Source organism: Pogona vitticeps, chromosome 3 (genome assembly GCF_051106095.1).
Source record: "Pogona vitticeps strain Pit_001003342236 chromosome 3, PviZW2.1, whole genome shotgun sequence".
In the NCBI taxonomy this organism is placed as follows: Eukaryota; Metazoa; Chordata; class Lepidosauria; order Squamata; family Agamidae; genus Pogona; species Pogona vitticeps.
Window position 1 is genome coordinate 244440745 of NC_135785.1, and position 26868 is coordinate 244467612.

Genomic DNA, 26868 nt, shown 5'->3' on the forward strand with positions numbered 1-26868 from the left:
GTTTTATCCAGTTTATTTTACCTGCATTTCTCTCTCAAAGGGAACAAGACTGTTTGAAGGAGAGAGGGCTCCTGCCTCTCCACTTAGTTTGCTCCATTTTTGAGCAAACTGTGTGTTGTTTCACCATCACAGGACAGAGATTTCTCTTGTGTCGCTCCCAGATTGTGGAATGCATTCCCCTCAGAGCTGTGATCAGTTTCCCCCATCTGGCTGCTTTTGGGAAAGATGTCAAGACACATCCTTTCAAGCTGTCCTTTTAAAACTGAAGGTCACAGTGTATTGTATTGATGTAATGGGGTTGATTATTATAATATCTTAAATTGTTTTATTGTTCACAACACATTAGTGACACACAATGCAACCAATTACTAACACAATCGAAGCTCTGATAATGTTAATGCCTAGCTGACTGCCCGAAAGCAATGATAACATAACAAGGTCTAAAATTGCTGTGTTTCAGGGTCTGCTATATTCTAATTAAATAACAGCATTTCCAAATACCTATTATTTATGAAATCGTTAGCATAACAGAAAGGGATAGATGTGATATAAATTCCTTTTGACCTTTACTTTTCTCTAAAATAAGCATCTGTTGGGTAAAATTTAATGTGATTACAGTACTATTGACAAGGCCAGAAATTGCACCTGATGTGGAAGCTATGTAACAAAAGGTGTGGTTAGGGATCTCCTGGTAAGAACTTGCTTTTCAGTACCTATCGCTTGTTCCCTTTTCCAATAAACAGACTATTGTGAAGAGATTAGGTGAAACCTTGAGGATTTGTCTTTATGGATGGAGCAACTTGCACAATTTAGGGGCAGCAGTGTTAGTCTGTTTAATCAGCAACAGAAACAAAAAGTATAGTGGCACATTCGAGACTGGCCAGTTTATTTCTTTTGAGCTTTTTTGGATACAGTCCACTCCTAGAGACATGTAGAGCACAAATTTGAGGCACAGGTTTATATACTATGTACATGGTGGTGAGAATCCTGGATAGGACTGATGGTGGGAATGGAACCAGGATGAATGATAATACAATATTAACAATTGATGAAGCGCTTCTCAGTTACAATAATTTGATTGAAAGAGGTAATAAGCATTCAAGCTATTGATGACATTAATATCCTTTTAATCCTGAAAACAGGAATACGCAGATAACATGAATTTTCAAGACTTGAGTTTTGGTAGTGCCAAAGAGCATGTACTGTTATATGTAAGACAGTAGATACAGCCAACTTGTTAATAAATAGGGAATGAAATCCTATTGCTTAGCATAGTAAGTCACACTAAGTAGGCACATTAAATCAATGGGGAATTGGTAAATCAACTCATCTACAGTATTAGTTTTGTTGATTCAAAGCGGTCTACTCTTGTTGCATTTTATTGTGCTAAACTAAGTGGCAACTAGAGTAGAGGGAAGCTCTTTCCCCTCTCATGCAATACCAGAACCAGGGGACATCCACTCCAATTGAGTGTTGAGAGAGTGAGAACAGACAAAAGAAAGTATTTCTTTACCCAGTGTGTTGTTAGTTTGTGGAACTCCTTGCCCAAGGAGGTGGTGATGGCATCTGGCCTAGATGCCTTTAAAAGGGGATTGGAGATTTCTGGAGGAAAAGTCCATCGCAGGTTACAAGCCATGATGGGGATGTATAATCTCTAGGCTTAAAGGGAAGGTACCTCAAAATGCCAGGTGCAGGGGAGGGGTATCAGGAGACAGGTCTCTAGTTGCCTCATGTGCTTCCAGAGGCATCTGGTGGGGCCACTGTGAGATACAGGAAGCTGGACTAGATGGGCCCTTGGCCTAATCCAGCAGGGCTGTTCTTATGTAGAGTAGGTCCATTTGAATCAATGGAATTTATGGAGGAGTTGACTCACCAAATCCCTGTTGATTCGGTGGGCTTACTCTATTGTGATTTACTAAACTAAGCAACAGGATTTGAAGCAATGTGTACCAAGAGGTTTGGATCTCTGTTTAATTCCCTGGATTTATACTGGAATTCATGAATACAGCTATTTCCTTCTCAAATCTCCCTTTGTAATTCCCTTTTTCTAGGGAATTTTTCTATAGTACTTACTTCAAGATTAGTAACCAGGTATCCCAAGAGACTGAAGTGTTCTGATGTTAGCTTCTTTATGTTGCCATTCCTGATATCAGATTTGTGTGAATTTGTTCTCAGGAAGCAATTGTCCTGCCTGCTTTATGTTGAAGGCACAGGGGAATGGTGTAAAACAATATCATCAGGAGCTCATTGACTTTTTAATCTTTTAATGAGATATATGTCCGAGCTGCTAAAGTAGGGAGCCAAGAGATAAAAGGAACAACAGGGAAGTTTGGCCTTGGAGTTCAGAACAAACCAGGGCAAAGGCTAATAGAGTTTTGTGAAGAGAACAAGCTGGTCATCACAAACACTCTTTTCCAACAACACAAGAGGCGACTCTATACATGGAAATCACCAGATGGGCAATATTGAAATCAGATTGATTATATTCTCTGCAGCCAAAGATGGAGAAGCTCTATAGAGTCAGCAAAAACAAGACCTGGAGCTGACTGTGGCTCTGATCATCAGCTTCTCATAGCAAAATTCAAGCTTAAACTGAAGAGAGCAGGAAAAACCACTGGGCTACTCAGGTATAATCTAAACCAAATCCCTTATGAACATACAGTGGAAGTAAAGAACAGATTTAAGGAACTTGATTTGGTGGACAGAGTGCCTGAAGAACTTTGGATAGAGGCACGTAACTTTATACAGGAGGCAGCAACAGTGCCTGCTTCTTGGGAGGAAAGCAATGACAAACCTTGACAGCATCTTAAAAAGCAGAGACATCACCTTGCCAACAAAAGTCTGAAGAGTCAAAGCTATGGTTTTTCCTGTAGTGATGTACGGAAGTGAGAGCTGGACCATAAAGAAAACTGACTGCCAAAGAATTGATGCTTTTGAATTGTGGTGTTGGAGGAGGCTCTTGAGAGTCCCCTGGACTGCAAGGAGAACAAACCTATCCATTCTAAAGGAAATCAACCCTGAGTGCTCACTGGAAGGACAGATCCTGAAGCTGAGGCTCCAGTACTTTGGCCATCTGATGAGAAGAGAAGACTCCTTGGAAAAGACCTTGATGTTAGGAAAGTGTGACGGCAAGAGGAGAAGGGGACGACAGAGGATGAGATGGCTGGACAGCGTCTGCAAGGCAACCAACACGAATTTGACGCAACTACGGGAGGCGGTGGAGGATAGGAGGGCCTGGTGTGCTCTGGTCTGTGGGGTTGCGGGGAGTCGGACACGGCTAAACGATTATATCCAAGCACTCCCTGTTTGATTTCTTTTTAATGGCCATTTCTGAGCCCATTGCAGCCTGAATAGAGTCTGGAAGGAATGGCCCTGCCCTGGTTTAAACTAAAAAGAGGTTGAATTGTGCTACGCTTGGCATGGACCCGTGTGTGTGTGTGTGTCTCTATGTAAGTGAATTGAGATGAATTGGGCACTTTTCATCTTCTTATCAACTGGAGCAATAGTTAAATGAAAATTTGCAAATGGCTTTTTTGAATGGCTGAATTCAGAATAAGCGCATATTGCAAATGAATTGTTCTCTTCTAATCCCTTTCATACAGAAAGGTAATTCTTGGGTGATGAGACACATGTTGAAATATAGTTTTAAAGTTTCACAGTGATTGAGCCAAAGCTATACCTTAAACAGAGGACATCTGTATTGTAGTGTGGAGTATGGAGCATAGCTTGTCACGTGGAATCGATTAGCTTTTATTAAAAGCCTGCGTTTCAGGCAGATTGTATATTTAACTGGAAGAGCTACTGAAGCAGTGCTTTGCAGTAATGCAACACCAGAACATCCTCCATTTGGAAAGAACACATTAATACCTGGTCTGCCTCTGCCCAGCAAATCTCAATTCCCATTCAACTGGTAAAGGTTTGCAAGAGGCTTTAGATGCCATAGAAGAAAGCCTTGCCCTTTGACCCTGGAGACTACCAGTACTGTTTGTACAACCTTGCATACCACTTAAGATGCAACAGCTGAGCATGAGTTACGTTGTTGTAGAATTATGGCAATTGATGCCTTACGATGGTGATAAGAGGGCTGCTACTTGTTTGCCTCTGCCATTTTTGTGCAGTCCAATAATGGAACAGTGAAGCATGGGATTGGTATAGTGAATTTACTTTGGACTAAATATTTTAAAAACGTAGCTGTAAACTGATAATAAGTGTTTGGGCAGCTTCTAGATCAATATAGGCATTAAAATATTTAAAACAGTAGCTAAAGAACTGTCAGAGTAGACTTTGGTCTAGATGGGCCGGGTATAAATTTGATAAATACAGTGGTGCCTCACATTACGACATTAATTTGTTGCAGCGAAATCACTGTAGAACAAAAACGTCGTAATGCAAAAATAAAAAAACCCATTAAAATGCATTACAACCCGTTTAATGCATTCCAGTGGGCTGGAAACTCACCGTCCAGCGAAGATCCTCCATAGGGCAGCCATTTTTGATGCCTGTCTTGCGAGGAATTCGTCCAAAAACACAGCGGGGAGCCATTTTATTTACCCGGTGGCCATTTTGAAACCGCCAATCAGCTGTCCGAAAATCGTCGTTTTGCGAAGAATTGGTTCCTGAAGCCGCCTAGAGTGGTCACAATTGACTAGATAGGTGGGATATAAATAAAATAAATAAATAAATAAATAATAAATCATCGCAAAGCGAAAAAAAAAACCATTTAAAACATTGTTTTAAAAAAAGTCATCGTAAAGTGGTTTCGTCGTAATGCGGGGCAATCGTAAAGCGAGGCACCACTCTAAAGAAATAAAGATGAGAAAGAGGCAAAGTGGTTCAGTGGTTCATTATTTTCAAGACTACAATATACTCAGAAGGTATAACTGGTATAGTAGTCTAGATTTGTATCTTGTATTTGCTGCCTCCTCAAGCTTTGGATGCATGTGTGTCATCAACAGGGAATTTAACAGCTTAGATCACGGTTGTGAACCTTTGCACGCCAGATGTTTTTTTGATATCTACATTGCCAATGATAACGTTCTGTAGGAGTTGTAGTCCAAAATATCTAGAATGTTGAAGGTTCAATACTCCTGACTTAGACCATGTTTCAGTAGGAGTCAACAGCTCTCATCTGGCCAAACCAGAAATTTGTTGTCAGCTTCTTGCTCCCTTTAGCTGACATTTTGTGAGGAAAAGGCTGAGGTTGAGGGGCGTGTATTGTTCAGTGCCGCTTTCCAGAAGTGCACAGAGTAGCCAGTGCTCTCATTCCCTGATTTTAATATAAAAGTAGAGGTGAGGTCTGGAGGAGGAAGGGTGGCTTATTTTGTCCTCTACCGTTAACTCTCTTGGAGTGTCTTGGATGCACAGATGTACAGTTCAGCATTTTTGAAGAGGTGTAACAGAGTCCTGAATGCTGTTCTCTTTAATTATTTCCGCTTTTGGTTTGTTTCTTAAAAGAATCCCCCCCACCCTCTATTCATTCCTCTATCTTTTGCTATTCTTCACCTCCAGCACTTTGTACTGTGCTCTATCCCATCAGTTCCTAAAGCATTCCTATTTTTTGCTGTCACATTTTCCTGGTACACTTAACCTATCTGCCAAATATCAGATCTTTCTTTAGCAAATAATTTGGATCAGAAAGGGTAAGGTGACTGAGGTGTACTGTAGGAAGCCAGCAGATAAACTGGATCCACAGTGAATGCTAGAAATTGTAGTTCAAAATGTAAGTCAAATACAACTGAACAATTTATCATCTTCTGGCAATATTTAGAGGAGAAAGCATATCTTATTTTTTTTGGCCATGGTGTTTGGTAACCTTTTCATCAAGGCTGGTGAAGCAAAAGGTCATTAAAATATGTCTGATGGCTTATATTCATAAAATAATGCTGAATTAAGTTTATTTCTTATACAGTCATGGCCACAAATATTGGCACCCTAGCAATTCTGTCAGAAAATGCAACCCTTCTCTCTGAAAATGGTTGCAGTTGCAAATGTTTTGGGACTCGCATGTTAATTTCTTTGGTTTGCATTGGAACAACACAAAAAACAAAGAGAAGTCACATTTGATACAATCCCACAGAAACCCAAAAATGCACTGGCCAAAATTATTGGCACCCTGTTTAAATTGTAAGAAATAATTGCTTTTCAAGCATGTGATGCTCCTTTAATTTGTATTTAGACACTCCTGTCGCAAGTATGAAGTGTGGGCAATATAGTAATCACACTTGCAACCAGTTAAGATGGGGAAGAGTTGACTTGACATTTGTGTTATTGAGCATGGAGAAAAGAATGAAGTGTAAAGAGTTGTCTGTGATTTGAGAGAAAAAATTATAGAAAAATATCAAAAATCTCAAGGCTACAAGTCCATCTCCACAAAAGTAGAGCTTTTTGGTCAAGGACATCATGGCAGTGTTTGCAGAAAAAGAAATGATGCATTCAAAGAAAAGAACACAGTCCCTACAGTCAAACATGGTGGAGGTTCAAAAATGTTCTGCTTTGCTGCTTCTGGCACTGGTTGCCTTGACTGTGTGAACGGTATCATGAAATCTGATGATTACCAAATAATTTTGGGGCACAACATAATGGCCAGTGTCAGAAAGCTGTGTCTCCACCAGAGGTCATGGGTCTTCCAGCAGGACAATGACCCAAAACACACTTCAAAAAGCACTCAGAAATGGTTACAAACAAAGCTCTGTCCAGCAATGAGTCCAGATGTGAATCCCATAGAACACCTGTGGAGAGATCTCAAAACAGCAGTTGGGAGAAGGCATCCTTCAAATCCTCCTTCAGAGGCAGGTCATCAAACTGGGAAAGCCTGTTCTAGCCTGCACTCATCTAACTCAGTTACAGAAAGTTTGTGGAGTGCCTTTGCATCAGGTTATTGTAGTCTCATTTGCTTCAAAAAAGTAAACATAAAAGCAAAGCAAAGCGTGCTGCTTATATACCGCCCCATAGCGCTTCAAGCAGTCTCTGGGCGGTTTACAAGTTAATTATGCAGGCTACACATTGCCCCCCCCCAGCAAGATGGGTACTCATTTTACCAACCTCAGAAGGATAGAAGGCTGAGTCAACCTTGAGCCGGCTACCTGGGATTGAACCCCAGATCATGAGCACAGTTTTGGCTGCAGTACAGCGGTTTAACCACTGCGCCACGAGGCTCTTAAACATAATAAACATAATAATGTTACTCACATGGGGTCCCTGAATTGCTTTTTTGGGGAGGGGGTTATCAAAGGGCTGGCTGGCTATCTGGCTAGCTCAGTGGTTTAGGCAGAAGTTGGGAGTTCAGTTTCACAGTGTGCCTCCTAGGAGAAGAACTGGCCTGTGTATCCTTGAGCAGGTTGCACAGTCCTAGGTCACCTCCAGAAGAAGGGAATTGTAAGCTGCTTTTGGGTTTTCTCTACCGGGAAAACCCTGGGAAGGGTCACTATAAGCTGGAATCAACTTGACAGCACATAATTGTTACTATGATTTATCAAAGGAGAAGAAAACCTCCTCTTTGCAAATATTTAAACAGCATTGTTTCCTTTCAAACTCTCGCTAATATCCTGGATCTTTTCTTCCTGATTTGGGGCAGAATGGGCATCTAGATATACAATAGAATTTATCCAGCTAGCTGCATCTCCCTTCCTCTTACATTACATTCTCTTTTCACTTTCCTGATTTGTGGTATTTTGCACTTTGTTGACAGCAAGTGTAAATTTATTTATTTATTTATTTATTTGATTTATATCCCGCTCATCTGGTAAATCTATACCACTCTGAGCGGCTAACAGGAACATATATACAATTACAATAAAATAAATTAAAAATCAATTAACAGAAAATGACAAAAATCATAAATAATCGCAAATAATAAATAGATAAAGAAGAGAAAAATAAATTAAGTTAAATTAGGGGCTGGCAGGAGGGAAGGCCTTGACATAGAGCCATGTTTTTAGTTGAGTTTTGAATGTACCCAGCGTAGGGGCCGCACGAATCTCAGGAGGGAGATTGTTCCAAAGGCGAGGAGCCACCGCCGAGAAGGCCCGGTTTCGTGTCTTCTCCCTCCGGGCCTCCCTCGGCGTCAGGCTCCTCAGCCTCACCTCCTGGGTCGCGCGGGTGGTCCGGGTAGAACTTGGTGGGTGAAGGCGTTCCGCCAAGTATCGAGGTCCCAAACCGTTTAGGGCCTTATAAGTGAGCATTAAAACTTTGAAGTCAATACGGAAACGAATGGGCAGCCAATGCAGTCTAGCCAGGATAGGAGAAATGTGATGGAATTTTCTCCCTCCGATAAGGAGTCTGGCTGCTGCATTCTGCACCATCTGAAGTTTCCGTATCAGCCTCAAAGGTAGCCCCACGTAGAGCGCGTTGCAGTGGTCTAATCTTGAGATTGCGAGCGCGTGTACTAAGGTGGTGAGCGCCCCCGAGTCGAGATAGGGCCGCAGCCGGGCAATCCGCCAAAGGTGGAAAAAGGCGGAGCAGACAACCGACGCCACCTGTGTTCCCATGGTGAGCGTCGGGTCCAAATGTATGCCCAAGCTGCGGACCCCACTCACCGGAGCCAGGGTGGCCCCCCCAAACGAGAGAGAGCTAACCAAGCCACCAACCACGGGGGGGCCCACCCTCAGGACTTCCGTCTTGTCCGGGTTCAGCCGCAGGCCATTTTCCTGCATCCATTCCAGTACAGTCCCCAGGCAGCGCTGAAGGGACAGGACGGCATCACCTGCAGTTGGTAAAAAGGAGATGTAGAGCTGGGTGTCATCAGCATACTGATGACACAGCGCTCCACACCCCCTGATGACCCCCGCTAGCGGCCTCATATAGATGTTAAATAGCATTGGGGAGATAATCGACCCCTGTGGAACCCCACAGTTGGAGTTCCACGGGGCCGAGACACTCTCCCCAAGCTGAACTCTCTGGGGGCGGTCCTCCAAGAAGGAACGGAGCCAGGCTAATGCCAGGCCACCGATTCCCAACTCGGAGAGCCTCCCCAGGAGGATACCGTGGTCGACGGTATCAAAGGCCGCCGAAATATCGAGGAGGACCAGCAGAGACGTTTTGCCCCTGTCGGCCTCCCTCAGCAGGTCATCATACAGGGCGACCAATGCCGTCTCTGTACCGTGACGCGGCCTGAAGCCCGACTGGAATGGATCCAGGCCATCTGTTTCATCCAGGAGTGCCTGAAGCTGGTCTGCCACCACCCTCTCCACCACTTTGCTCATGAAAGAAATATTGGCGACGGGCCTATAGTTGCCAATTTCGTCCGCCGCCAAACTAGGTTTCTTTCGTATGGGCCTGATGAGTGTCTCCTTGAGGGCAGGCGGGAACCTGCCCTCCAGGAAAGACCCATTTATTATTGCTGTGGCCCATTCAGTTGTTTTCGGCCTGGCTGCTTTGATTAGCCAGGCCGGGCAAGGGTCCAAGGAGGAGGTGGTGGCCCGACAGCGGTCAAGCACCCCTGGCCACAGAATCAGGCGTTACTGGCTGGAAAGAGTCGAGAATAACCGGGCAAGACGGAGCGCTGGACATCTCAGCTCGATTCACTGCATTTAAAAAAGGAGAGAGCTCCCGGCGGATGGCCTCCACTTTAGATTTAAAAAGTGCCGCAAATTGGTCAGGTGAAAAACTAGGGGGAGGCCCATCACCCGGACCAACTCCGGATAGGTCGCGCACTATACGGAAAAGCTCCGCCTGCTGGTTGGACGCTTTGCTTATCCGGTTAGCGAAGAATGATCTACATGCAGCCTTCACCTTATTCAGGTAAAGGTTAGTTGCGACCTTGACAGCTATCCAGTTGTTGTCCGTCGGGTTCTTCCTCCATCTACGCTCTAGCCTTCTCCTAATTCGCTTCATCGCCCGGAGCTCCAGGTTGAACCAGGGCGCCGGACGAGTTCTGCGCCGGAGAGGGCGTTTGGGCGCGATCGTGTCGACTGCCCGGGTGGCAGCGGTGGACCAGCTGTCCACCAGGACGTCAACAGGAGCGCTAGCCAGGTCAGTCGTAATCCCTCTCATGGCCTCCTGGAAACCGATCGGATCCAGTAGTCTTCGAGGGCGGACCATGGAAATAGGCCCCTGCTCCCTGCGGGGGGAGAGAGCCACTGTGAGGTTAGATTTTATCAGGTGGTGATCTGACCATGACAAGGGGATAGACACGAGGTCCGTCACCATCAGACCACTCTCGCCCCAATTGGAGGAAAAAACCAGGTCTAGCGTGTGGCCACCCACGTGGGTGGGGCCGTTGACATGTTGGGACATGTTCAAGGAAGCCATGGTTTCCAAGAACTCAAGAGCTGGCCCAGTAACCTCTGCCTCCGCATGCACGTTGAAATCACCCAAGAACAGAAGCCTCGGGGATCCCAACAATGCTGCGGAGACAAAGTCAGCCAGCTCCGGAAGGGAAGTGGCTGGGCTGCAGGGAGCACGGTAGCCCAGCAAAATCCCAATTCCATCCCTGGCCCCTATCGACACGTGGAGTGCCTCTAGACCCGGCCTTACCACCGAGGAGCGCCTGGTAACCTCCAAGTTGGATTTATAGACAATGGCTACTCCCCCTCCCCGTCCTTCCAGTCTACCCTGGTGCTGGACATCATAACCGGGCGGGCAGATGAGATCCAGGGGGGGACCACCCTCCCCATTGAGCCACGTCTCGGTTATGCATGCCAGGTCTGCATTCTCCTCCAGGATAAGGTCTTGAATCACCTGGGGCTTATTCGATACAGACCTGGCATTCAACAGCACCAGGGTTAGAGTGGAAGGCTGGCTGAACTGGCTGCCTCGATACTGGGGGTTGGCTGCAGCCTCAGAACAGTGAACAGCCTTCAGACATCTGTTCACTGTTCTACTAACACGAGCAGGGACTGCGTCAACGCCATATCGCCCTCTACCCATAACCACCGGGATGTTAAAAGGCCCCTCGCTGGGCAAGCAGGCCTCCCACTCCATGCCAGACGAAAAGAAAAGAGAGAAGAAATAAAATAATAATAATAATAATGAGAAAGCAAACACTAAATAGTATCACCACTTAACAAATACAAAAAAGGTTGATGTTACTCTTTGCGGGCCTCTTTACAATACTACCACACAGCCTGTTTACTTCTGTTCAGAGCTTCAGTGTTGATCTTCTTTGTGGGTTCCCTGGACAGCAAGGACAACAAACCTATCCATTCTAAAGGAAATCAACCCTGAGTGCTCACTGGAAGGACAGATCCTGAAGCTGAGGCTCCAATACTTTGGCTATCTCATGAGAAGAGAAGACTCCCTGGAAAAGACCCTGATGTTGGGAAAATGTGAAGGCGAGAGGAGAAGGGGATGACAGAGGAAAAGGTGGTGGACAAGGACAGTGTCATCAAAGCTAGCAACGTGAATTTGACCCAACTCCGGGAGGCAGTGGAAGACAGGAGGTCCTGGTGTGCTCTGGTCCATGGGGTCACGAAGAGTCGGACATGACTTAACAACTAAACAACAACAACATGTTGCATTTCAGGTGTTTATAATAATTCTTAATTCCAGTATTTGTTGGGGTAGCCCTTTCTAGAAAACAACAACAATAATAATTAGGATCACAATTTACCAAGTCACTTCCAATTTATGCCGACAGATTGTAGTGTCTTTGGAGTATAGAGGACTCAGAAATAGTTTGTATTTCTTTCTTATGGTGGTTCTGTTGCAAGGCTGGCTCTTTTTCTGGAAAGCATGGGGGCAGGGGAATCAATGCCCAACCTGGCTTCAACTTATTCAGCTATTTAGTCAGTTCTGTAGAAGCCTCACCTCCAAAGATTGTTTGGGAAGTTGAATGGCCTCTTAAGAAGGCCTATACATTAGGTCCATTTTAATTGGAATTCTGTGTGTGATTACGAAACCTCTATACCTCTAGAGCTGTTCATAATCATGAGCAACACCAAAAGCATTGTGGTATCCATATACAGTAGGTATTTTAAATATGGTTATGGAAGGACACAGAAGTCTAGAATATTGGTTATTCTGCATTCACCTAATTAACTTGTATTTAAACTGGAAAGTTCCTGGAACAAAAGGCATGCTTTTATCCGCTGTGCAGAGGCAGTGCTACCACCCTTGTTTGTTTGTTTGTTTTTCCCATTCCTTGAAAGATGTAATGTTAACCAATTTGGTCTGTTCCTCTTTCCATTTTTCCCTGGTACTTGTCCCATCCAGCAGTAGATATTAAAATGTGTTTATGCTGTACTGTTAATTAAAACATATTATATTGGTACTCACATAAAAAAAATAATCAGCTCTGTCTAAAAAAATAGATGAAAGCTCTCAAGAGTAAAAACACTGCTTGTTTTTGGGTTCGTATTATAGTTTCTTTGTAAAGGTGATGTTAAAACAAAATATGAGCCACAGAGTTTTCACTCTAGATATAGAATGGCTGCAGAGTGGATTTGATTTAAATTGTGATTTAAATCAATAGGATTTTTAAACAATCATTGATTTTTATCCACCCTGCATGGCTGTTTTCTTTAGTTTTTAGAGGGTTCTTAACCCAGGCCAAGAAGCTAGTTAACTAGTATTTCACATGGCTTACCAAAACTTTTTCAGGATCACGTCAATGACTTGATGGCAGTGTCAAAGTCAAAGTGTCACATAGGAGCAAAGCATAAAGGGAAGGATGTAGACAGAGTGACTGTTTTCCTGTGAAGATGCATGTTGTAGGAAATCTGTCTTTGCCCTTTCCAGAGTCTTATAAGCATTCTCAGTTTTATGCAGATTTCAAGAAGGCAGACAATATTTGATGGGCTATGCATGTATAGTGCACCTACTGTGTTTATTCAAAATCTGAAGTGACACACCTTTCGTATTGTTGGGTTCTGACAGCTAAGTTGGGTAAACCCAGAAACAGTGAAGCTATGTATCAGACCAAAACTGTAAGTAAAAGTAACTTTATGACAGTCCTTCGGGTTTCTATAAATGACTTACTGTTGGCCAAATGCCACTGATCCCTGGAACCAGATTGTGTGCCTTGATGTTGGCGAAACTCCCAAGTGCTGTGGTGGCAACCCTTCAAGCAGGAAGGTGGTCCTTGATTCACCTCCAAGGCTGGCAGCAGCTGCTATTTAAAAATATAATCAAGCAGTTAAAATTCAATTTCAGGAAAGGTCATTCACAGTTAACTTACATGATAATCTGCTGAGATGAATGTCTCAAATTTTCAAAGTGCACTTCATTTTTCAGCAAAATTAGTTTCCATAATGATACCTGATGCTGGTAAATCACTCACAGAATTGATGTTAATCTTTAGAGAAATACTGTACTTCCCCCTTCCTTTTTACCCATTTCCCCTCTGAGTGTTTTTAAGTTGCTGCCATCAGATTTGGCTGACTTTTTAAAAGCTGCAGACTGCGTCATTTCTGCTTCCATATCTATGAATTTGGTGAATGAAGATTTATACTGTACAGTACTTGAACTTCCTATATCCTTTCTTTACTTGCAGTACTAAGCATGACCGTTTTTGTTTCTCTTGGACATCATGTCAGTATTGTTGTTGTGTGGATTGGAGTAGAACAGAGATAGTCTCTCCTCTGCTCTCTTCCTTGTCTAAACCAAATTATAGGGGGATAATGAAATGTAATGCTATTTTACCATACTGTATAGGGTTGGATTTTGTACAGTGGACCCTCGACTTACAGACGGCTCGACTTACAGACTTTTCGAGTTACAGACTTCTCTGGCTGCAAAATTTAGATTTGACTTGCAGCCAGAGAATTGACTTACAGACCAGAAAAAAAACAAAATGGAATAAAAATAGAATAAAAACCACTGGTTATGGGATTAATCGGTTTTCAGTGCATTGTAGGTCAATGGAGATTCGACTTACAGACTTTTCGACTTGCAGCCACCATTCCAATACGGATTAATTCCTTAAGTAGAGGGTCCACTGTATTGGAATTAGAAAGCACTGTGTTCCTTACTGTCACAGTACAACAGTCTGCTTGACAGAGGATCTGAGTAGAGGCAGTGGCAATGACCCCATTGCCCAAATGTTAGTGGGTATCTGTTATTGCTCAGACCGTGTCATGTAATTCTAATCCAGAGTCCCAGTTTTGAATTGCTTTTCACTGCTCTGAAGGTAGGGGCTCCCAATTTAACTGCTGCAAGCACTTTTAGTTTATGTGCCCAGGATTGATCCTTGGACTTGTGTACTTCCTGGGAGTCAGAGCCCATTAGTATCTATGAAAGTTGTCTTCTGAAGAACTCCGACTCCCAGGAAGCTTTTCTTCTTCTGTTGCATTAACAATAGCAAGTAAAGGCCATGAAGCCTCAGAGGTAAGCACTTCTTCAGGTGAGAGAAATGTAGGAGTCTCTAGGTTTGTGTATGTGGGCTGAAACTCCCAGAATTCTGCCTGGGAAATCTTTGGAGAATTCTGGGAGTCAAAGTCCGAAAATATCAAAGAGCACATCCCTACTGAATAGCTCAAAATGGGGATAGGAATACCTTATCAACACTTCCCCATCATGCATTTTAGAGGATGTTGTTTGTGGATTGTACTTGGTTTACTAGGCATTTGATGTCTTTGCATATTATTTGTGCACTTAATATCCTTTACCCTAAAATCTGTTTTATTGTATTTTGATCCCACTGGGGTTTATTTTTTGGTATTTGCGACTCTTGTGTAGCTTGCATTGATCTAAGCTTCCTATTAGCCTGACTTGCCAAGCCGTATCTCTAACCCTACCTGTACTTTGCAAGAATTGTGTCTCACCTCCCAGTTTGACCACATTGTTCTGACATTATTGTGGCTTTCTCTCTGTTGAATTTGAATCATTAGGGGTTAATGATGTGTGCTTGCTTCTGCTCCTAATATGGAAACCTTGTTAGGCAAAGCCCAAAGACAAACCAAAATACTTTGAATTATGTGTTCATGAATGCTAAAATTCCCATTATCGTAATAGTCTGGGCTGGGTGTCCTGATAGAACCTAAATATAAGAAACAGAAAACTTTGTGCACCTACTGCCTTTAAAAAAAATGAAGGATGGGAGTAAGGTAAACTGAGGCTACTTCCTGTTTCTGAAATTACAGCTGAGACTAGACCTTGTGAAAGGAGAGAGTCCTTAGTTTGAAGGTTAACCCTTATTCTGATCAGTAATAATCATAAGTCGCAAAAAGCCAGTGTTTTGAGAGTAGTTGAGGAGGAAGGGACAACAACACCCTGTTAAAAACCTGTATGACTCAGGACAAGATTCTGGCGATAGGAGAGAGTTTAGGAAGAGAGAGATTTGGTACCAGTTTAAAACTCAGCAAATAATAAAGTAACACAATAGTATCGGTCTGCAGAGTTTTTTGTTCAGCAGTTACTACAAACAGGATCTTAAATTCCAGGAAAAAGAGTCTTCCCACATGCTCCTCTGATGAAACAGACAAATAGAAATCCAGTCTACAGTACCTGCATTTCTAGGTTTTAAAGTCTGAACACTGGTTTAATAAGATTTGGTTTAATGGTTGTTGTGGGGTTTTTCAGGCTCTTTGGCCGTGTTCTGAGGGTTGTTCTTCCTAACGTTTCGCCAGTCTCGGTGGCTGGCCACAAAGACTGGCAAAACGTTAGGAAGAACAACCTTCAGAACACGGCCAAAGAGCCCGAAAAACCCACAACGACCATTAGATCCCAGCCGTGAAAGCCTTCACGAATACAAGATTGTTTGGATGGATCTCCACCTCATGAAACTGGGGGGCGGGGGGCGGATAAAAGTTGTGTTTGTACAAAGTGGATGTTATTTTCTAGGAAACAAATTATATGCGCCTCTCGCTCCATAAGACGCACCTTTCCATAAGATGCACCAATTTTTTAGGAGAAGAAAACAGGAAAATATAATCTGTTTTATTCGCTCCATAAGACGCACAGACTTTCCACCCCCCTGTTTTGTGGGGGAAAAGTGTGTCTTATGGCACGAAAAATACGGTAAAAGTGTTTGATGCTGCAGGTGTTTTTGTATTCTAAAGCAGAGGTCCCCAACCTCCAGTCTGCGACCAGGTGCCGGTCTGTGGCGTGAGCCGGACTGGGCCGCGAAGACAAACTTCCCACCCCCTGCAGACACTCCCCACACAGAGCCTGTTTGTGCCTACGCACATGCTGCAGCGTGCCCGTGCAAGCACTGTGCCCCCATTTGCGCATGAGCACATGTATCCGAGAGAGCACTCGTTCACGCATGTGCACGAGCGCGGGGGATGCCCTGCCTTCCCCAGCCGGTCCGTGGGGTGAAAAAGGTTGGGGACCCCTGTTCTAAAGAACATCCCAGTTATCTCAGGAATGGGGTGGTCTTTCTGTTTAGGCTTGCTTATAGAATTGCTTGTGGGGAATGGGTTGATTTTTGCCTTTTTCTAACAACAGTAAGATGAGAATTTTATGACTGTCGTTTACTGTACACATGACCCTCTGCATTGTTTCCTACGGCTTTGGTCTTCAGCTATACAGTAGCTGGAAACAGCATCCACAGATTCATCCTATGTGTTAGCAGGGCTGCACTGACTGTCTGTGCTTCGTGTCTACTGTTTGTGCAGAGCCTGTGCAAAGTGGAAGATTGTTGTGACATGGCTCTTCAATCTGCATGTATGGACAGCGGGGGATGGAACTAGTCAGCACAGTTGTACTTGTGGGCTTCCCAGAATTTCATAGCCAGTATGGCCAAGTTTGCTGGAAGATTCTGGGAGTTGTAATTCAGAAATATAAATTTACCAGGTCATTTCAAAACATAGCCTTTATGTCCCAGGAAATCCCCAGACTAGAAACATAGCATCACTTGGGGTGTATTCTTGATTGTACAGGCAATTTGGTTAAGGCATTGGCTTGGCTTCTCTATTGACTTAATGTGACCTATGATTACCCCTTATATCCTCTGGTGCTTGGACAGTAGGGAATAGTCACTATTCAGGGGAAAGCTGTTTCATAATAAAATAATTGCTGACTTTATTGAAGGATCTCTTGCTTGAGCATTCGTGGAGACCTGAGTGTCTCTCATACACAAAGCTTGTAAAAGTTCTACAGGTCATCTCAATTAGGAGCAACAACCCTTGTCCTTCTTATTAAGATAATCATCCTGGTATCAAAGAAGGTTAGGTGAAAACCAGATTTTGATAGTATCTCTTGCTTCCAGCTCATTTTGACCGTGTCATTTGCAAAGCCTGAAGAGTTACTATACTGAAGTATAAAATCAGCCATGCTAGATGGGGGAATCTGGGGTATATGGTTTCCATAAAACATTTTTCCATGTTTTACTTGTTCTTTGCTTGGGGGAGTTAAACCCATTGGCTGGGGCATACATCTGACAGCAGCTTTAAGAGGTAGTTGAGGATAGATCCCCATCAAATTTTTTATCTGTATCTGATTCAGATTCAGCAACATAAAAATGAGGGCCTTTGGTCGGAATTCAGGAACAGTAACAGCATGTTTTACACGCAGCATGAAGGATAAATCTGGACTCTGACTTGAGTCACAAGAAGGCTGCAGATAACTGCTGCCTAACAGTGAAAGTGAGTCATGCTCATACTGAAGTTCATGTCCTTCCAGCACCAGCTGTCAGAGTTTCCCAAGTCAGCATTTATTTTAGACTCTTCTGAAAACTCCAGCTGCACTCAGCAAGGGTCATAACAAATGCTTGGATGGTGAAGCCAGGAAGCATCTAGACACAATGTGAACCTTTCTGCCAAGCAATCGCCCTGCAGATATTTTTTTTTGGAAGGCCAGCTGTTCCCACTGCTGCCATTCTACTAAGCTTGATTGGGCGAGCAGCACATAGGGAGATATATATTTTTTTTAGTAGAGGGAGAAGTGCAAAGGAAAGCTGGGCCCGCAAACTGCTTTTCCAGTGATAAACTTTTGACCCTATGTATCAAGGATAGCAATTAAATAAAAACTTTGGTGATATTTAGACAATGAGAATCTGAGTGATGGGTCCCAAAGGTACAATTTACTTTGAGATGGGGTGTTTTGAGGATGGAGAAAAAATCTGTGAAATGCAAAAGTCATGTCGAAGGAGTTGGAAGAAGATCATTCGTTTTTCGGCTAAATTTCAAATTCCGACATGTCATTTTCCCTTCAGATTGTAGTTATGTGGATAGTTTGATGGAAATTTGCACTTTATTAAGCATGTCATTGTAATCACTGAGTGTTTGGTTACCGGGTGTTATGTCATTAGGTCCCAGGATCTGTCTTGTAATAATTTAGATTGATATATGTTGGGTGAATAAAATACTGTGAAAGACCAAAACAACAGAGGACTCCCAAGTACCGAGAAACAATTCTTCCGTTTGATTCTCAACATCTTCCTATTACAGTATTTTGCTTTGTTCTTTCTACAGGGATGGCTGCTTCTCCCCTATTAGTCCAGAGGCCTGTCCGCTGGTTCAGTCCTTCCTCTGCCCCACCAGAACACTCCTTCTGGAAGCCCATGTTCAACTAAAGGCGGGCTTGCAGACCCAGGAACGGCACCTTTTCCTCTTCACTGATATCCTTGTGGTAGCTAAGCCAAAGTAAGTTCAGTGACAAATTTTAAAAAACAAGTCTTTCGTGAATCATCCTGATGGGAAACTTACACTGCCACAGTCAATGTCTCTTTTCTTACTTTTTAGTGTAGCTTCAGTTCAGCATTCCTCCAACATGACTTACTCATGGTTAACCCTTTTCAGATTTGAACCACAGAGAATCTACTGTGAATAGACAGTAGTGAGCACATGTTAAGCTTGGGTTGTTGAAGAATTAAGCTAACAGAAATTGATAGGTTTTCATGGAGTTGTGATGGTTTTGTGACTAGACTAAGCTTCATTATTGGGCTGTCAATGTATATTGTATTTTTTAATATTAGTTCAAGTATGTCAGCACTTCCAACCTGTTTATGTCAGGACAGATTGCCAGGCACTCGTTGACAGATTCCTTTAGGATAGACTGCCATCATCTGTGTTTATAGTATTTCTCGCTTCCCACCTACTTTCCATCCATGAGAAAACCTCGACAGAAAAGAGAAGGAAATCTCACAGTTCTGCTAACTTATCTCTTTTTCCTGGAAATCTGCTTTGGGCTTCATGATTCTTCCTTAAGGGCTCACCTCAGTGATTTCAATGCATTTATAGCTGAACTGAACAGAGACTTCAGCTTATTGGTTATGCTGTCTTAATGGAAGTTTATCTTGCCCCCATTTCACTACAAATGCTATTAAAGGGTCTGAATGGAAAACTTCATAGAAGTCACTTTGTATAATGGTATTAAAATGCTTAATGTCACATTTGAAAGCCAGATAAGAAGGCAGGTAAGAACCGAGATACCTGACTTAAGTGGATAATCATGGGCATTTATTTCTAAGGCTTTAGGAGACTTCCATTTTTAGTTTCAGGTTCATAGCAGACTTAACTGCAATGAATAAATTGGGAGTCAGTTCGTTATATTATTGTGTGCTTTATCTTCTCTTTTCAAGGAAGAATCACCTTCACAGCCACACATGGACCCGATTTAACCATGATTTAAAAGCACTGTTTTGGCACCATTACCACCAAGGTTTATCCAGTTCCCTGCTGAACCAGGATTATTGCCATGAATTTGATTACAAACTCTGTTTAGCTAAGGATTTAGTCTCTTCTAACCAGTATTAACCACAACTGAGGCAATTGGAGTAGATTGAAGAATGGAGGCCATGGATAATCTTGTACATAATTTGTGATCTTGTTTTTCATATGTCAGGAAAATATATGTCAAATTTGTGTAGAGCTTAGCAGAAGTGGTTGTATATGTAACCTATTTCATTTTATAACACCACAACCCAGTTTCAGCATGTGTCAGATATGCTGCAAGCAACCATCAATGATGGCTAGATTATTGGAGCAGATCAAGAACCTGTGTTATCCAGTGATAGCTGATCTGTAATTTACACTGTATAAGGCTGATGATGTCATCATCTGTGACAATTGTTGGGAAATAAAAAAGTTACTCCACCTCACACACACCCCAAAGGTCCCGAGCCTCCTTTTTTGGTGTGGGGAAGCCATTAGGAGCCACTGGCGATTTTCAGAAATTAAAGATGCCATCATGGTCTACAATCCCTAGTGCCCATCCCCATGACTAAGGGGATCCCACAGCAGCCTTGAGACCTTGGGGTGTGGGAGAGAGAATTAGAAATTTTTTATTTGTCAAATAACACTGCTGCTAATAATACCATCAGCCTAGCTCAGCAAATAGAATTTCAACCTATATATATTATAACAATCAGCCAGACACTTCTTGGAAGTTTGTATACAGATTGTGTGATGTTAATTGTCCTTCACACTATCATGGAGAGATCATGTTTATATTGGCCACCCCAGCTATCTATATAATATCTTTTCAAGCAGGAGACAAGGTGCACTGGTCAACATACACATTTAAGGGATCCAACTCATGACACCCTTATCTAACAAAGGAAAAAGCTTCAGTGCCCCCCTCTTCATAGCTTCTCCTTCATGTATAATTGTATGTGAAAGAACCTTCAAGGTTTGCCCGAAGCTACAAGTGCTCCATGTGGTTAGCATGCGAGAGCTCCAGCTTGTAAGTTTGATTTAATTGTGAATGGTTGAGTGAACAATCCAAGCTCAGCATTAAGCCTGACTGAACTCAAACAGCTCACCCAGATTCCTTGGTGCTATCACCTTCTGTTTAGGAGCATCTTCCAGACATATTTAATTTAATGTAAAAACACAAGGAAGGCAAAATATTCTACATATGCTTACCATACATTGCAACATTTTCACAAACTTTTTCATTAAACAGTATAAATACAGGCACCCAATCTGTGTTCTCAGATGACTCGTAAATAAGAATAAATTTATTTTCTTCCTACTACTGATCAATTGTCAATGTACAGAATTCATGACAACAACCAGAACAGCTGGTTGTCTGGAACACAACTGGTTTGATGGCCCTTTCTTCTTTCCCAGAACTTCAACTGCTTTTGTGCATTTCAGTACTGCAAAGTTTTTTTGGCTGGCAAGCATGTGAGTAGGATGGAAATGAAGGTGGAATTTAGGAGTATAGCTATAAACACAACAGAGATATTTGTGTCTCCATTTAGTAGAGAGAAATAGTACAATTTCCTTATGCTTGCTGCCTTGTACTGCCCTCCCTCCAGAATGTCTGGAGTATGTACCAAAGATGGTACATCTTCCAGACCTTCCCCGCATCTTTGTGGGCTGAACTGGATCAGCAAACTAGTTACCTCCCCCCCTTCACTTACAGGGAGGAAGCACAAGCGGGGTGTGACAAACCCAGACCTACTGGGATATGTCACACAGTTACTAAGCTGCCACCAACCATTCCCTGTAAGAAGTCACACAGACCAGGGATGGATTTTTAAACAATAAAAAGAATAAGGTTTATTTAAATACACACACAGGAAAATAAAACAATCAGGTGAATAACATAAAGTAACGTGGCTTATTCTCACTCATACAAGCATACAGTTTGGTTCACCCAGAACCCTTAACTTAAAGCACAGACCCTGAACCTATCAGTTCTGGCTAACCAACAGACACCTGAACCTATCAGGTTGGTACTCTGACACACAGTAGTACCCTGTCTGACACACAGACTCCCACAACAGCTTCTTCTTCCCAGCTGCTGCTTCGTCACAACCCAGTGTCCCTCAGCATCTCCCTCTCACCACACACGCTCCACATATATATACAGTACAGCCCCTCCTCCTGATGTCCCGCCTTCCACTCTCCATAGGATGGAACTTTCCCTCCAAACCCATGACAGACAGGTAACATCAGTGCTGTATGTAACACCTCCCCTCTTTATAAGTTGTTTTGTAGGGGGAAAGCTAACGTGCTTTTCACCAAAAAACAACCTGTATAAAATACACAACAACAGTTATACATACCATATTATACTTACTTATACTTACATTCTAAGTTAAACATTTACCATTTAGGCATTTAAACATTTACCATATACATTACATCAATTTACCTTTATTCATACAAACCGAATTCAAAAAACAGGTACATTTAACTTTTTGTCATCCATTATATACACATAGTCCATGTTCTTTCGCCGTCTTCATTCTTCAGGTCTTCTTGATAAGGCGTCAGCAACACAGTTTACTGACCCTCTGACCACCTTCACTTCAAAGTCATAGTCCTGTAGGTTTAAAGCCCACCTCATAAGTTTGCTATTGTGGGTTTTCATTGTCTTTAACCATTGTAATGGTGAATGGTCAGTACACAGAATAAAATGTCTTCCCCAGATGTAAGGCTTGGCCTTCTGGATCGCGTAGACTATGGCCAAACACTCCTTCTCCACGGTTGCCAAATGTCTCTCACCTTTTTGAAGTTTCCTACTCAGGTAGGACACCGGATGCTGGTCACCATTCTCATCCTCCTGGCACAGAACTGCTCCTACCCCGCTGTTAGACGCATCGGTGTAGATGATGAACTCCCGGTCGAAGTCTGGAGCACGCAGGACAGGATAGTTGATTAACGCCTCCTTCAACCTCTGGAACGCCTCCTCACAGTCGCTGGTCCACGGGATGCGGTCATCAGCCTTCTTCCTCGTCAGATCGGTCAGCGGAGCCGCAATCTCGCTAAACCTCGGGATGAACTTTCTGTAGTAGCCCACCAACCCAAGAAATGATTTGACTTTTTTCTTGGTGTTGGGTCTAGGCCAATCACGAACAGCTTCTATTTTGGCCTCCAGGGGTTTTATCACTCCTCCCCCTACCATGTGACCCAAGTATTTTATTTCGGGGCTACCCAGCTGACACTTGCTGGCCTTTACTGTTAGCCCTGCTGCACTTAACCTCTGCAGCACTAACTCCAGGTGTATCAGGTGATCTTCCCAGGTATTACTGAAGATCCCTATGTCGTCAATGTAGGCCACTGTAAAGTCACTGAGCCCTGCCAAGGTCTGGTCCATCAGCCTTTGGAATGTGGCTGGTGCATTTCTGAGACCAAAGCTCAGGACTCGAAACTCATAGAGACCAAAAGGGCTGCAAAAGGCAGTCTTTTCTTGATCCCTGGGATCAATTCTTAATTGCCAATATCCCTTTACCAGGTCCAATGATGAGATGAACCGACAACCCCCTATGGTTTCAATCAGGTTGTCTAGCCTGGGCATTGGGTAGGCATCAGGAGTGGTTACACGGTTTAATTTCCTGTAATCGACACAAAACCTAATGCTCCCATCAGGCTTGTCCACAAGGACTATCGGAGAGGACCAAGGACTAGAAGAGGGGACGATTATGTTCTCCCTCAGCATCTCGTCCAGCTCCTTCCGCACCTTGTCCCTATAGGGTCCCGTTACTCGGTATGGGGATACTGCCTGCGGGGGTGCATCCCCTGTGTGGATCCGATGCATCACTCCCTTCACTATCCCCGGCTTGTTGGAAAACACCTGTTGATATTTACTAAGCAGCATTTTTAGTTCTTGCTGCTGGTCTTGGGTGAGTGCAGGACTGATCTTTACCTCCTCTGGGTTGTATTTTACTTCCCCTCTACCCTCCCAGAAGGGTAATTCAGCTTCCTCACTCTCAGCTGCTTTTATCGCGAATAAAACCCTCTGTTCCCCTCTGTAGTAGGGTTTTAGGGCATTCACATGAACCACCCTCCTTGCTTGGTTCTCCTCCTGCTCTATTAGGTAGTTCAGGTCTGACATCTTGGAAATGACCCTATATGGTCCTGCCCATTTGAGCTGCAGTTTATTCTCTCTGCAGGGCCTAAGCCAAAGCACTTCCTCCCCTGGGTCAAAGTGCCTCTCTCTAGCTTTGTGGTCATACCATGTTTTCTGTCTGACCTTCTGAGCTTGCAGGTTTTCTGCTGCCAGCTCTAGATTTCTCCTTAGGTCATTCATCAAGGTGTCTATGTAAGTCACAACGTCTTGCGGGTCATCCTGGGTGATCTGCTCCCAATTTTGCTTGATCAAATCAAGGGGCCCTTTCACCCCTAAGTGTGCAGCAGACATGTCAGAGTGACCCCTTTGTAAGATCATGGGGCGATACTTTTCAGGTACCACCAGCTGACTTCTGATCCCATCTCCCCCTTTTGAGATATTCCTCAGGGTTTCTCTATATAAAATCCCCTTTTCCTCCAGAAATCTCACTGGGGTTTCAGGTGTTAGCTGGGCGTCAGTCACTTGTTCAAAACACTTTTGGAGAGTGGCGTCTGCCTTTTGCTCCTGTCCAAATCTGCTGTCCGTGGTTAAGGTTTCCACCACAGCTTCTGAACTCCCCTCTGCTTCCGTCTCTGGCTCATCATTACCCCCCTGAACTGTCCCCGTGGTGGCTTGTGAGCGTGTAATCACTAGCACCCGTTTCACATGTTCAGCCAGGTCATTTCCCACGAGCACGGCTGCTGGCAGAGTCGATGAAATCGCTATCCGCCAATCTCCCCTCCAGCCTTGAAAGTTGACAGGTACCTCTGCTACTGGCAGAGAGATTACCTGCCCCTCAATCCCTGCCACCTTCATGCTCTCATTTGGGATTATAAACTCCCTAGGGATGATGTCTGGATGGCACAGGGTTACCTGGGAACAAGTGTCCCGCAGCCCCCTATACTGACGGTCAAGTATTCCTACGTCCACCCCAGCTGTCTCAAACAACTGAGAATCTGTTTTCACCAGCAAGCAGCGCTTTACCTCCACAAGAGGACCATTTTCCTCAGCCTGATCAGCAGAGGTAGCTGTTCCAGACTGAGTAGCCATGGCAACAGGCTCCCTCAGTGACACTGAGCCTTGCTCTTTCTGGACACAGAACACAGCTTTTGGCTTGGTCCCACTAGAATTCTGAGGCACCATTCCTTTTAGCTGCTTCAATTTCTCACACTCTGAGATTAGATGACCCTTTCCCTGACAGAAATAACATTTTCTGGTGTATTTTGATTCTCTCTCATCTTGTTTTGGTTTTCCCTCCAAAATCTGAGGTCTTAGTTTCATGTCTGAGGGCTTCCCTTCACCATGGGCCCCTCCCCCTTGATGGCTTTTCCCTGGTCCCTGAGAGTACTTGCTGTAGGTTTCTTTGGGTTTACCTACCGATTTCCCCTCACCCAAGGGCTTTCTTATTTGGGAAATAAAATCTGCGATCTCTGCGGCTGCTGCCACAGATTTCGGTTTCCTTTCCCTCACCTGGAATTTCAATTCCCCATGCAGGACTGAATAGAACTGTTCCAGTGCTATCAAGTCTTTAAGCTGCTCATAGGTCTCTATTCCCTCCTGCGATAGCCATTTCTCAAGCAGCCTCACCAATTGGGCCCCCACTTGGGTAAAAGTCTGTTCTGGTTTCTTGGTGAGGGACCTGAATCTTTGTCTCAGCTGCTCTGCATTTATCCCATGTCTTGCAAACACCAGTTTTTTAAACTCTGCAAAATCTTTCATCAGTTCCTCAGGCATCTCGGCATAGACCTCAGCCAGGCTACCACTGATTAAAGATCGCATGATGGTCATCTTCTCAGTTTCCCTCACTGAGAAGTCCACAAACGCTCTTTCCACTAGGGAAAAGAACACCTCAGGACAATCTCCCTTGTGGTACACAGGGAATTTCTTCAGGTCAGCCTTAGACAATTGGCCTCCCTCAGAATCCCTATTGTTATTATTGTTCTGGTTCATCAGTTCCAGTTTTCTTAATTCAAACGCCATTTTCTCTCTCTCCAATGCCAATTCAAATTGCCTTTGTTTCTCCCTTTCCTCCCTTCTTTCTCTCTCTAATCTTTCTTCTCTTTCCCTTTCCTCCATTTCAAATTGCCTCATCCTCAGTTCATGCTGTTGGGCTATGAGCAATTTTCTGAGTTCTGGGTTCTGCTCTCCTGTGCTGTCACCCTGCACTGAGCCAAATTCATCCTCAGAACCTTGGTCAATCTGGGGGTCTTTCACTTCACTCATTTCGGCCATCTGGCTTCGAGTCAAGGGCATAATCCCCCCTCAGAACAGGCTGCTTTAAAAAGTCAAGCCTCAAAATAAAACGACCACTTTTTTCCTTCTTGCCTCAGAACCAGCTCTCCCTAGAGATTGCTGCTGTTCTTCAGCACTAACTTGCAACAGTATCGAGTCAGAGCCTACCCCCCTCTGCTGGGCCTCTCAGCTGGCAAGCTAGATCACTGTTACTACGCAGTTTTGCCTCAGCTTTTTCCCGCCAAAACTAGGCTGCCTCAGAGCACCTTAATCTAAGTCTCCCCAGTTGGCACGTTCTTCCACTAGCGCACCTCCCCGTGAGGTACACCTAGAAGATTACCTACGCGCCTCAGACTGTCCCTGACTAGACCCCCCTTGCTCTGGGCACACTTGCCAAGGCTTTGCTGGACCGCTGGACAACTGGACCAGTCGTATCCCACACGCTGGACACCAATCAATGTGACAAACCCAGACCTACTGGGATATGTCACACAGTTACTAAGCTGCCACCAACCATTCCCTGTAAGAAGTCACACAGACCAGGGATGGATTTTTAAACAATAAAAAGAATAAGGTTTATTTAAATACACACACAGGAAAATAAAACAATCAGGTGAATAACATAAAGTAACGTGGCTTATTCTCACTCATACAAGCATACAGTTTGGTTCACCCAGAACCCTTAACTTAAAGCACAGACCCTGAACCTATCAGTTCTGGCTAACCAACAGACACCTGAACCTATCAGGTTGGTACTCTGACACACAGTAGTACCCTGTCTGACACACAGACTCCCACAACAGCTTCTTCTTCCCAGCTGCTGCTTCGTCACAACCCAGTGTCCCTCAGCATCTCCCTCTCACCACACACGCTCCACATATATATACAGTACAGCCCCTCCTCCTGATGTCCCGCCTTCCACTCTCCATAGGATGGAACTTTCCCTCCAAACCCATGACAGACAGGTAACATCAGTGCTGTATGTAACACGGGGTTTGGTCCTAGATGAAAAGTTTACAAAGCATACGTTGTTTT

The 26868-nt window shown here is 43.9% G+C and overlaps 1 protein-coding gene across 1 annotated transcript in view; it reads left to right on the top strand.

Moving 5' to 3' along the window:
- The window catches only part of ARHGAP20 (Rho GTPase activating protein 20), a 92806-nt gene that overhangs the window by 36216 nt on the left and 29722 nt on the right, over positions 1–26868 (top strand). Inside the window, exon 3 of the mRNA XM_020805193.3 lies at positions 18291–18461. Coding sequence (XP_020660852.3) covers positions 18291–18461 — 171 coding nt within the window. The remainder of the gene's footprint in view (positions 1–18290; positions 18462–26868) is intronic.